Raw genomic sequence first — 12,338 nt, 5'->3', positions numbered from 1 at the left:
GATCGAGCCCCACATCGGGCTTTCTGCTCAGCAGGGAGCCTGCTTCCCTTCCTCTCTCTCTGCCTGCCTCTCTGCTTACTTGTGATCTGTCACACAAATAAATAAATAAAGTCTTAAAAAAAATTTTTTAAAAAAATCTTAAATCTCTGTAACCTTTGATTTGGCAATGGACTTTTATATAGAACACCAAAAGCAAAAGCATAAGGAACAAAGGAAAAAAATAAATTGAACTTCAACAAAATTAAAAACTTTTGTGCCTCAAAGGATACCAACAAGAAAATGAAAAGACAACTCACAGAACAGATGAAAATATCTGCAAATTACATATCTGATCAGAAACTTATAGCTAAAAAATATAAAGAACTCTTACAACTTAAAAATGAAAAGCTCAACAACTTGATTTTTTAAATGGGCAAATGATCTGAATAGATATTCCTCCAAAAGGTATGCAAAAGGCAATAAGCACATGAAGGATGCTCAATATCATTAGTCATCAGAAGAATGCAAATCTGGGGGCACGTGAGTGGCCCAGGTGGCTAGGCATCTGCCTTCAGCTTGGTCATGATCCCAGGGTCCTGGGATGGAGCCCCATATCAGGCTCCCTGCTCAGCTAGAAGCCTACTTCTCCCTCTCCCTCTGCCTGCAACTCCCCCTGCCTATGCTCTCTCTGTCAAATAAATAAACAAAATTTTAAAAAACAAAAGAAAAATACAAATCTAAAGCAGTGAGATTCCACTTCACATCCATTAGAATGGCCAGGATAAAAAAAAAATAGTAAGGGTTGGCAAGGATGTATAAAATTGGAAACCCTCATACAGTGTTAGTAGGAATGTAAAATAGTGTCACCACTATGGAATACAGTTTGGTAGCTCCTCATTGAGATCAACACAGAATTACCATATGACCCAACAATTACATTCCTAGGTATATACACAAAATTATCAAAAATAGGTGTTCAAAAAAAAACTCGTACACAAATGTTCATAGCCACATTATTCACAATAAGCAAAAGGTCGAAACAATCCAAATGTCCACCAACTGAAGAATGGATAAGGAAAGTAAAGTATATTCACACAATGGGATATTATTGGTCAACAAAAAGTAATGAAACCTGAAACAATGCGAATGAAGCTTGAAAACACTATACTAAATGAAAAAAGCTAGACACATTAGACCACACATTGCATAATTCCATTTATATGAAATGCCCAGAATAGGCAAAGCTATAGAAACAGAAACAAGGTTAGTGATTGCCTAGAGCTGGGAAGGATGGGGGAATTGAGAGGTGGTAGCTAAAGATATTGGTTGAAGGGGTTTTTTGTTGTTGTTTTGGGGTTTTGGTTTTTTTTTTTGATTTATGAAAATGTTCTAAAATTCATTGTGGTAATGGCTACATAACTTCAAATATACTGAAAGCTTTCAGTACATAATGTGTGAACTATACACATTAAATGGAAGAATTGTATGGTATGTAAATTATATCTCAACAAAGCTGTTGGCAAAAAAAGCCCACTTAGAAAAATGTGTGATTATAGTGAGCTCTCAATAAATGTCAGCCACTAGTTCTAGTGTTATTAATTAAGATTCCTTCCACTGAACCCTAAATGAAGGCAAGAATGTTTATGGTACTTTGTAAGGATTTCCCTGCTGAAGTCAGAATTATAAAAGAAAATCAGAAGAAAATAATTCAGGGAATTAAAGTCAAAATACACATAGAAATCCCAGGAATTTCATTTCAGCAAAAAACTAAGTAGGGATAAATGCTATCTGATTTGATTTCTTTTGGCTAGATAATTAGAAAAGTGTCTTGTAGACCTACCATGTTAATTTCCTGGAATTCCCCAACTTTTTCTCTTACCCTTTGGAACCCATGCTTAATCCTACCATAGCTAACTAGCTAATTTATTCTTTTCTTTCCTGAAAGTAATTCCCACCAGGATGAGGAGAGGTTATAGAAAAGACTCACTTTACCCTCTAACTCTTCTTCTAATAAGTTTTCCTAGAGGTAAATCCTTTTTCTAACCCAAATGAAAATACTCATATCTACTTGCAGAACCTGTGAACAGATCCCTGCAACATCTGGAAAACATGGGTTTTTGGCCTAGAGAGATAGTAATTTCTCTCCAGTAACAAGGGACAAACCTCTCCCAAAAGCTTCTAATGAGATAAGCAGACTGGCAAGCTATCAGCCAGCTGCTGAGTATCCCCTGGAAAATTGCCACCACAATCTCAAGCACAGACTACCTCAAACAGGGACTGAATTACTAAAAGAAAGAAAAGATGAGCACTAGACTTTTTGGCAAACTTCCCAATGACAACGGTTCCTTCAATATGCACATGCCATGGAAAGAGAGAGAAGAGGCCCATTAACACTTCAGCAAGCACATCTGGGCTCACCGCAGCACCTAAGGGTTAGTGTGGCAATCACCACTATGGCTCACTAAGCATGTTCTCAGTGGAGGGACAACAGGAGGTCAAAAGATGTCACATACTCTTCTTTGCCATCTAAAAATACTACCATCTGAGTCTCTTCTTACTCACCTTTCCTTATTCAGCTCATTGTTTTTGGCCAACCCAAGAGCAGGTGTGTTCCCTTTTATCTTCTTGGAAACATCCTTAACAAACTCCTTATTGGCTTCCTTCTTGAGCTGGGCAGGCTGAATTTGAGAAGCCTGCAAAAAACATGGGAGGCGGGGGAGAAAGAAGCAAGGAAATCTAGAGAACCACAAATTACCTAATAGGTAGCACTTATAGGAAAGTTTTGAACCACATCCCCACCTTGGACACTTCATTTGGGTGTTCCCAGGAGTAATAATCAAAACATCCCACAACCAGTGTGGCACTAGTGCCAACCAATCAAAATGGAAGCTAGCAATATAGTAGTACTGCTACATATTAGCCAAATAGCAGCCTGAAGTGATTCCAAGATACACAGAATGTAGTTCTGATCTCCATGTCAGGTATACTGGCTGAAAAAGTCCCCAAAAGATGTTTTGTTAATATCACATTCTACTTTGACTCCATGAGACATTTAGAGGGGAGAAAATGTAACATAACTGGCTTTGCTACCTGGGTTTACCAAGATTGACTAGCTTTTCAGGGTAGGCCTCTAAGACAACACTACCTGTGACATATCTATCCCATCATCGAGGGGATTTTTTTTTAATTTATTTATTTTCAGCATAACAGTATTCATTGTTTTTGCACCATACCCAGTGCTCCATGCAATCCCTGCCCTCTCTAATACCCCCCACCTGGTTCCCCCAACCTCCCAACCCCCGCCGCTTCAAACCCCTCAGATTGTTTTGAGTCTACAGTCTCTCATGGTTCATCTCCCCTTCCAATTTCCCTCAACTCCCTTGTCCTCTCCATCTCCCCTTGTCCTCCATGCTATTTGTTATGCTCCACAAATAAGTGAAACCATATGATAATTGACTCTCTCTGCTTGACTTATTTCACTCAGCATAATCTCTTCCAATCCCGTCCATGTTGATACAAAAGTTGGGTATTCATCCTTTCTGATGGAGGCATAATACTCCATAGTGTATACGGACCACATCTTCCTTATCCATTCGTCTGTTGAAGGGCATCTTGGTTCCTTCCACAGTTTGACGATTTTTATTTAACATGGGGCTTTGGGGAGCTCCACCATAAACTCTAATCATAACAAATTCTATCAAATAGTAGAAGAGATCATGAGATTTTGAATAATACCAGTAAAAATGGAATATAATTAGTTTCGGTTTGTTTCATTTAAAAGTTATGGCTTTAAAATGAAACAAACAACCTAATTATATTCCAAACAAATACCATAATCACACTAAGGGATAAAGAAAAAGAAAACAGAAGAAAAAACAAGAAACAACTAATCCAAGTTAACACAGTTTTTGACTATATACCCTCAACATACACATCCTCAATCAGGATGGGTTTGTGGAGTGGCAGAGAATATTGCAAATAAATGTGGAACTCTTTTTTAAAGAGTTATTTATTTATTTATTTGTCAGAGAGAGAGAGAGAGAGCGCGCACAAGCAAGGAGAGCTGCAGGCAGAAGGAGAAGCAGGCTCCCCACTGAGCAAGGAGCCGGATGCAGGACTCATCCCAGGATCCTGGGATCATGGCCTGAGCCAAAGGCAGATACCCAACTGATGCCACCCAGGTGTCCAAATCTGGAACTCTTTTTAACAGGTTTATTATGGTGGTATGGATGAAGTAATTTTGAAATCCTTTTAGTTGTGTTACAGTACTGAGTAAATGTGTTGATGTCCTCATTGTAGAAGAAGGAACATACAAATATGGATTGGGGAATGCCAGGAAAAACCCTGTATACTGGAATGGGAGCTGTGTACATTCATGATTTCTTAAGTAGGTATATGTATGTATATATCTGAGTATATGGGTATATGTATAAATGTGTGTACATCTGTGTATACAGATATATATATATATGTATGTTTAAGTACACAATATGTATATGTGTATATAAAGATTTGGTTTAGACAAAAATCATAAATGGATGCTAAATCTAGGGGAAATTTTGATGAAGAGTAAATTATTTGCAGGCTCTTAAGAGTGTATCACCACTTACTAGCTGCAAGAGGAAAAAAAATAAACAGTATTATACAGTGGGAACCAGATAATATCCTGACTGGGTGACTAAAATTTAATATCACCAGTGAGAGACAGATGGACATCATGCACCTCCAAATGTGATATCCTACAAAGGACAGAGTATCACCTATACAGTATCCCAACCAAGAATGTGTAACATCAATCTAGTCACATGGGAACATCAGACAAACACAAAATGAGGAATGTCCTATTTTTAAAAGGGTGTCCAGGGGTACCTAAGTTGCTGAGTTGGTTAAGCATCTGCCTTCAGCTCAGGCCATGATTTTGGGGTCCTGGGACTGAGACCAAAGTTGGGCTCCCTGCTCAGCAGGGAGTCTGCTTCTCCCTTTCCCTTTGTGCATGCTTTCTCTCTTCCCTCAAATAAATAAGTAAAACTTTAAATATAAATAAAAGGGTGTTTAAAAGGGACTGTATTTTTCAAAAATGGTAATGTCAATGAAAAACAAAGACAGGCTATGGAAACTTTCCAGATTAAAAGCAGCTAGAGACTCTGAAAATAATAATACATTATACATTAATTAATTGAATTTAAATTTTTAAAAAAATACATACACATTTTTTTAGAAGCAGCTAAAGAAATGAGAAGTAAATGATACTACACTGGATCCTCTACTGGAGGGTAAAAGTACTTACAACATTGACCTTATAAGGTCAACTGAAAAAACTGGACTATGGATAATAGATTATATAAAAATAATGTATCAATGTAAATTTATAAAGTTGTTAACAGTACTGTGGTTATATAACACAATTTCTCAGGGGCACCTGAGTAGCTCAGTCAGTTGGGGGTCTCTTAGTTTCAGTTCAAGTCATGATCTCAGGGTAACAAGATGTGGGCTCCATGCTCAGCAGGGAATCTGCTTGAGATCCTCTCTCTCCCCCTCCTCTTGCTCCTCCCCCTGCTTGCAGTCGCGCACTTGCTCTCTCTCTCTCTCTCTCTCTCTCTCAAATAAATAAATAATTTTTTTTAAAAAGACAATTTCTCTGAGGAAATATACACTGAAGTACTTAGGGGTAAAAAGCCATGATGTATGTAAGCAAATGGGATAAAATGTTAACTACAGGTTAATCTAGGTGAAGAGTATACGTATATCATTTGTACTACTACTTATTTTTGCAACTTTTTGTAACCTTGAAATTATTTCTAAATGAAATATTTAAAAATATGTCTTCATATCATCAGATCATAATAAGTAACTGCAATCCAACAGGGAGTTCTTTCTTAGATCCTCAAGTCATCCACCTCTACTTCTCAAATAGTTTGGCACTGTTTTCATTTTAACTTCTTACCTAAAGTTTTACAAACTCCCTATATGTGCAACTGAGATTCAGAATTAGAAAAGAATTGCCTTCTCAGCAGGAGAGATAAGACCCCAACACCCAGGGTGAAATTCTCAACTTGCATATGTGAAGGTTCAAAGCACTAATAATCTCAGATCTAACTAAACTCAAGGGTAGGGGACCCTAATCTGAACTTCCTTACAACTGTTTGACCAAAAAAATAAGAAAGTTGTGTCCTACTGACACAAAATCATTTAAGTAAATGTGGATATAGACCCTATCTCTTTGTCTACTGAGGACCAGCTTAGGACCAGCTCTTATACATCAAAAGTTTTTCCCATGCTGGAATGATAAAGGCGAGGGAAAGAAAAACACAGATTAATTAAAACAGATCAACTCTTTGGCATGCCAGGACTTTACTGGTGAATGCTGAGGAAAAAAAAAAACAGATGTGTGGACATGGAGACTTAGTATACTGACAGGAATACAAACAGGAAGAAGCAAATAATCATAGAAGGAATCTTCGAAATTCAGAAAGAAAGGAGCCCACACCTTCAAATAGATGAGCTCAGACATCTGCAGAAATACCCAGTCCTAGGAAGGGCTTAGGCACATTGTAGTGATGGGACTTTTTTTGGAAAATACCAAAGACCATTCAAGGTTACCAAAATGAATCTTCAAAACTTGAATGCAAAAGGGAATTGGACTGAGTTTCTGAAAAGCTCGAGGCAGAGCTACTGCTCAGAGATGCCTGGCTTCTCCCACTTCCACCCTGGATACAGATGTGGCCTGACAGATAATTGCACTGAGTTGGAGAACCAGAAGGGCTCTGGATGATATCTGCATGTATTTCCTATTAGCTTGTGTTTGTTCTTTATGAATGGCAATATAAACTTCATGAAAAAAAAAAAGACTGAGACATAGCAAGAAATCACCTCTTATGCTGTGAGAACTTGCTTTGCACAGTATCACCGCTCTTCCATCAGGGACTCTGGGGGTCAAGGGAAGCCACACCAACATGAGCTGCATCTGCTTCAGATTTGTGTGGCTACCTTATTTCAGCCAAGTTTCTAGATCCATGGTGAAATAAGTCAGGAAACAAATCTAGCGTTACAGGTCTGTGTGGAAAGGGTCTCTTTCAACCAAGCCACAGTAAATCTGAAATTATTCAGAAAGCTGTAACCCAACCATAAATGTTCTAATCTGTATGGGGAAGAGACAATGTTAGTACAAAGGTGGTCCCATAGCAGCATCTAAAGAGCAGAGATCCCAAGAAGAGAACTTTGCCAATGCTTATCCAATCCTGCTCAAGGGGGTAAATTATTTTCTAGTAGATACAAGTATTCTGGTAGCTATAGAGGGACACCCTACTATGGAGGGCAGGAATAGCTCACTGGGGTTCTCTCTATCCTAGATGAAACAGACTTCAAAAACAACATTGGAAAAAAAAAAAAAAACAACATTGGGCAAGTCCTGATCTGTAGACATAATTATGGTATCTACATTACAGAAATAAAAGAGGATTAAGGGAGTTGATACAGGAAAAAGTGCTTAGAATAGTGCCAGGCACCTGGTAAACCCTCAGTAGTCATCCGTTATTATTTTCTAAAACCAAAGATTACCTTTGGCCCAATTCTACATTCAATTAGTAACAGTTTAACTATCAGTGCTGGGTTTTGCTGGTATCTTAATAATACCAGAAGTGAGTAAACTCAACAATCCTCTTCAAAATTGAGTTTCTCAAATCTCCACATTGAAGACTAGATCATGGAACAGTAGTCCTCAATGGTTCTGTACATCAGGGGGCATTTTTGATTGTCACTGTGAATGGGATGCTGCCGGAATTTAATGCCAGGAGCCAGAGGACAGTCCTACATAATAGAAAAACTACTGCACCAAATGCCCATAGTGCTTGAATTGATAAACACTGCCTTGAACTACAATATATCCATCAAGATACTTATCTCCAAGGCCTAGACAGCTAGTTGAGCCATGACTGGACTTAATCTAAGTGCAAGATCCCTTATATTTATATACAATTATATACAATTTTGTATTTGATAATCACTCTGTCTGCTGCTTCCAGAAAGTTCAACAAATTAATACAGATGGTATGTGCCAACAGAAAAGCTCCTGCAGCTTCTAAAATTGGATCATTTATTCCAAGTAAAATTGGCTCTCAACATTCTAGAGAGGGTCAGTGTCGGTAACCCAGAATGATCCCTTAAGGAAGAGGTTATCTCAGCCATATGCAAAACCATAGCAGGGGACTAGACTAGCGTACTCACATTGGTGAGATCTTCAAAAGCTGATCTCTTTTTGCATCGTCTCTTAGGTGAAGATGAAGAAATCTTTGCTTGGTAATTCTCCCCTCTCTAAAAAAGTAAAAGAGGTAAATGAGGATATCTAATAATGAATACTTTTCAGGGGCTTTGGGTCATCTTTGGAGCTCAGGGGAAACTCCAGAATCTCCAAGCAACTAGAGATGTATATAATAAACCCAAAAAAACTACAACAAAAGGAAATTTTGGCACTCACTGCTGCTTAGAGAGTCTCTAAAGGAGGTAATCATTGATCATGGGGACAAAATTAGCATGACGATATTCAGTGTAACCCCTAGAATGAGCAAAATGGCTTGGTAAAGTTTTTCCTCTTAGTTCTCTCATCTTTATGGTTATCCGATCCAAAATTAACAACCACCATCACCACCCTGCCATTCTTAGTCATCCCTTTAATATGGATGCTCTCAAGTAAATCTGTTCAGTAATGTAACAAATATTTAAGTATCTCTTATGTTAAGTAGTTAAGATATTCCCAATAAGGACAATAACACACACACCTAGATACTGGTCCAGGATCACCTCTTTACTAGCTGTTGACCTTGGACAAATCGCTTACTCTTTCAGGCCCAATTTGCTTATCAGTAAAATTGAAATGGTAACCTTATTTGAGGATCAAATGAGAGAATATGTGTTTTTTATAGTCTGTATAGAGGTGCTTGGCTGGCCTAAATTTTGTATTTTGAGAAAGGAGTTTGGTAATCCATATTAACCTTTAATTGTTAGTGTCTATGAAGGAGAGGTAGTGGACGGGAAGAGAGGTGAATATTTTGGAGCAAAGGGGGCTTTCTTTCTGGGTATTGTTTATCTGTGCATGCCTTACCCAACTCCCAAATGAATAAGATCATTTCTGTGGGGCTACAGGTTAGGGTAAATCACACTGTAGGGCTCTTCTACTCTCTAATAGTTTTTCTTTGGTGAAAGCCTCCAAAGTATCAAATTTCTTCTATGAAATGAGAACACTGACCTACTTAGATCAGAGAGTTGCTATGATGTGAAGCAGAGCATTAGGGTCACACCATCTTTTGCTCTGTTTTTCATCATGAACTCTTCATGAACAGTTAATACGTAACACAGTAAGTGATCAGAAAGTTTAGTGAATTGGATTCATAGTACAATAGACCAATCTAGCATAGCAGAGCAATCCTGAAAGAGCCGAGAATTACTTCTGTTTTCTAACTGATTAAGCTAAGAAATCAGTAAATTATTAGTCTTTCATCTAGTTCATGATAAATAATCCTAGCGGAAATAATTAGCAAAAATAAAATATTTGGTGGTTACACAAATCTCACAAATAAGCTAAGAAATACACTGTCAATCTGCTATCCAACTCCCACTTAATATTACCAGTAGAAATAATCAGCCCCAAATAAAATTCACAGGTAAATGTGAACTCAATAAAACTTAGATTTATAAAATGTGCCCCCAGAAAGCTGGATTTGGAAAAATAACTGCCACAAAACAAAACTTATTGTGGCAGAACTCTAATCAGCAAATTCGAGATGGCCAAAAATCTGATCAAATCTTTCTTGCCAAATTTATATATAAAAAAATTTAGCTCCTCCATGAAAATCATTTTAGTAAAATAAAAAATGAAAATGATTAGAAAATGTTTACCTATGCTGAGAGAAAACCAGTCAAGGAAATTAAATTGGCTTAATGATGTTTGCTCCAGGAAATACTCCCTTAATGACAATTCATCAGTCTCAGTAAAACTCTGATTAACATATGTATGGTGACAAACAAAGTCAGAATGACAGTGTCAAACTATCTACAAGGTCAAAAAACAACATCAAAATGGACACCTTCTTCAAACTTAATAGCTATAAAAAGCATAATAATACATTTGTTGACCTAATCTTCATAGTCTCCCCAAGATGCACCAAGTAGCCTCCTGGGAAGGTACTTTGAGCATCTCCCAGAAATTAAGAGTATAGACGTGATCATTAATGAGAGCTGAGTATTGTTTGCTTTTGAAGGACACCCTTCATTTCAGCTATGCATTTGTGGAAAAGGAGAGTTCACACGTAGAATCCAAGTTCTAATTTGCTAGTCTTCTTAAACTACAAGAGCTACCACTCCTTCCCAATTTCTCAGATTAAACAACACAGATTCAGAAAGATTTAGGGGTGAGGATACAGACTCAACCAAAACAGGAAGAAGCTACTCCCAGCACTGTTGGGAGAGACAGCGTGCTCTAACCTTTTCAGACTGGCCATGATCACTGGGCACAATTTTGCTGGACTGCGATTTCTTAGTCTCAGGGTTGGAGCTTTGGGAAGGTAGTGGCAGTGGCATCTTTCACAGGTTCAGCAGTGTCTCTCAAAGATAGGGCTGCAATCAGAAAGGGACTCTTTAAAACACCATTCACCAGAAACACTGCCAAACTCTCTGAAAACTCCTGAGAATACCCAGTCTCTCTATAGGATCTCTAGAAGAACATATACTTTGAGTTGGGCAGATCTGTGTTTAAATCTTAGTTTTACCACAATTAACCTTAGGCAAGTGACAAACTCTTTGGGCTTCAGTTATCTCATCTGTAAAATGGAGAAAAGTATACCTACCTCTGCAGGGCACTGTTCAAATTAAACAAGACACTCTATCTAAAAAGCCCTGCACAGTGCCTGTCATCCTCTGTGGGCACTGGAACTGTGGCCTGCCTCCTAGTTTAGGCCTGGGAACACTGGGAACACATCACATGAGTGTTATGCATTAAAAATGATCAAGAACATGCAGATCAAATAATATAGAAGAGAGCTAGAAGGGTTAATGTTCTTTAAAAGGCATAGGGTCCTGGCACAGCAATACAATGAAGCTACAGAGAAGATGCTAGAACACACCACGAACATACACATATGTCTGATAGGTCAGAGTATTCAAAGACTGCATTCAACCAAAAGAAACCGCAATCTGGTTCCAGAGATACCTGGTAGGGAAAAAAAATTCAAAAGATGAGATAACAGTAGAAGGAATTAACTTATTGAGAATCACTTGACATAAAAATTTAACTGTCATTACAGCCCTTGAGAGAGTCCTATCTTTGTCCCATCTAGGTGGGGGACCTCATTCTACATTCTTTAAGGTTCTTTTTTGTGAGTCCTCAATAGTTAGGATCCACCTAGGTGTCTTACGAGCAAATGCCATTATTAGGAGGAATCGGTTTTTGAATATACAAGAGACCCCTCCCACTCCGATGCAACTGCCCTTCCAAACTCACCCACATTCAATCTCCAAATTCAAATGCATTTGACAAAGAACAGGCTCATCTAAGCAAGACCCTAAAGCAATGCAACAAGTTTACCATTCTGTACCAGATATTTCCAGCAATGGTGATATTAATGCAAATAAATCATGTATCTTATCCTCTAAGTAGTCACATGCACAACTCTAAATGTAACATTACAATGTGGTAAATGATTTAATAAAAGTAAATAAAAAGTATTAGAGAAACACAATGGAAAGTTAATAATCTTCTTGGGGAAACGGGTGGGAGAAGGCTTCATAGCAGAGGTTATACATAATCTAGACTTAAATGACAAAGAGGTTCCCAAGTAGAGTGGGGAGCTTTCCCGGAAAAGAAAGTCTGAGCTCAAGCTGAGGCTTGAACATGCTGAGCACAGCGGGTGCAGGGACACCCCAGCTGTCTGGAGTGTGGAATATAAAGAATGTAATTGGGGAGGAGGTAGAAAGGGGCTGAATGCTAGGCTGGGGCCAGGCTGGTGAGAAAGGGAAGCAGAGAAGACTGCAGCTTGAGGAAAAGGTTTAAGAAAGAAGAAAGGCTGATTTTGGATGAAGTATTAAACATTTTGTCAGTCAAGAAAAGTCAGTACAAGTCTGTGCCTTTACATTTATTACCTCAGTTGATCCTCACAACAAAACTGGGAGGGTACACAATACAAATACAGTTCTTTTCCATTTTAGAGGCCTCGATGTGTTAAGGGACTTACTACACAGGACAAACTATTAAGCAGCATAGATCCCCCAGCTCTTTCCAGGGCTCTTCATAAAAATACCAGGAAGTCTCTCCAATCATACTCAAAAGCACTCCAAAACAGTCCATGGTCGAAAGCGAACGGCTGCATTGT

At 38.3% G+C, this 12,338-nt stretch overlaps 1 protein-coding gene across 3 annotated transcripts in view; it reads right to left on the bottom strand.

Moving 5' to 3' along the window:
- CCNB3 (cyclin B3) overlaps window positions 1–12,338 on the bottom strand; it is a 66,459-nt gene that overhangs the window by 41,575 nt on the left and 12,546 nt on the right. For all 3 annotated transcript variants that reach the window (XM_032331359.1, XM_032331358.1, XM_032331360.1), the window contains exons 2-4: window positions 10,456–10,587; window positions 8,203–8,289; window positions 2,542–2,672 (exon numbers count right to left, since the gene is read on the bottom strand). In XM_032331359.1, coding sequence (XP_032187250.1) covers window positions 2,542–2,672; window positions 8,203–8,289; window positions 10,456–10,551 — 314 coding nt within the window. In that variant the 5' untranslated portion in view covers window positions 10,552–10,587. The remainder of the gene's footprint in view (window positions 1–2,541; window positions 2,673–8,202; window positions 8,290–10,455; window positions 10,588–12,338) is intronic.

Source organism: Mustela erminea, chromosome X (genome assembly GCF_009829155.1).
Source record: "Mustela erminea isolate mMusErm1 chromosome X, mMusErm1.Pri, whole genome shotgun sequence".
NCBI classification, from domain to species: domain Eukaryota; kingdom Metazoa; phylum Chordata; class Mammalia; order Carnivora; family Mustelidae; genus Mustela; species Mustela erminea.
The sequence above is the reverse complement of the archived record's forward strand: the minus strand, read 5'-3'. Positions and strand labels throughout refer to the sequence as shown.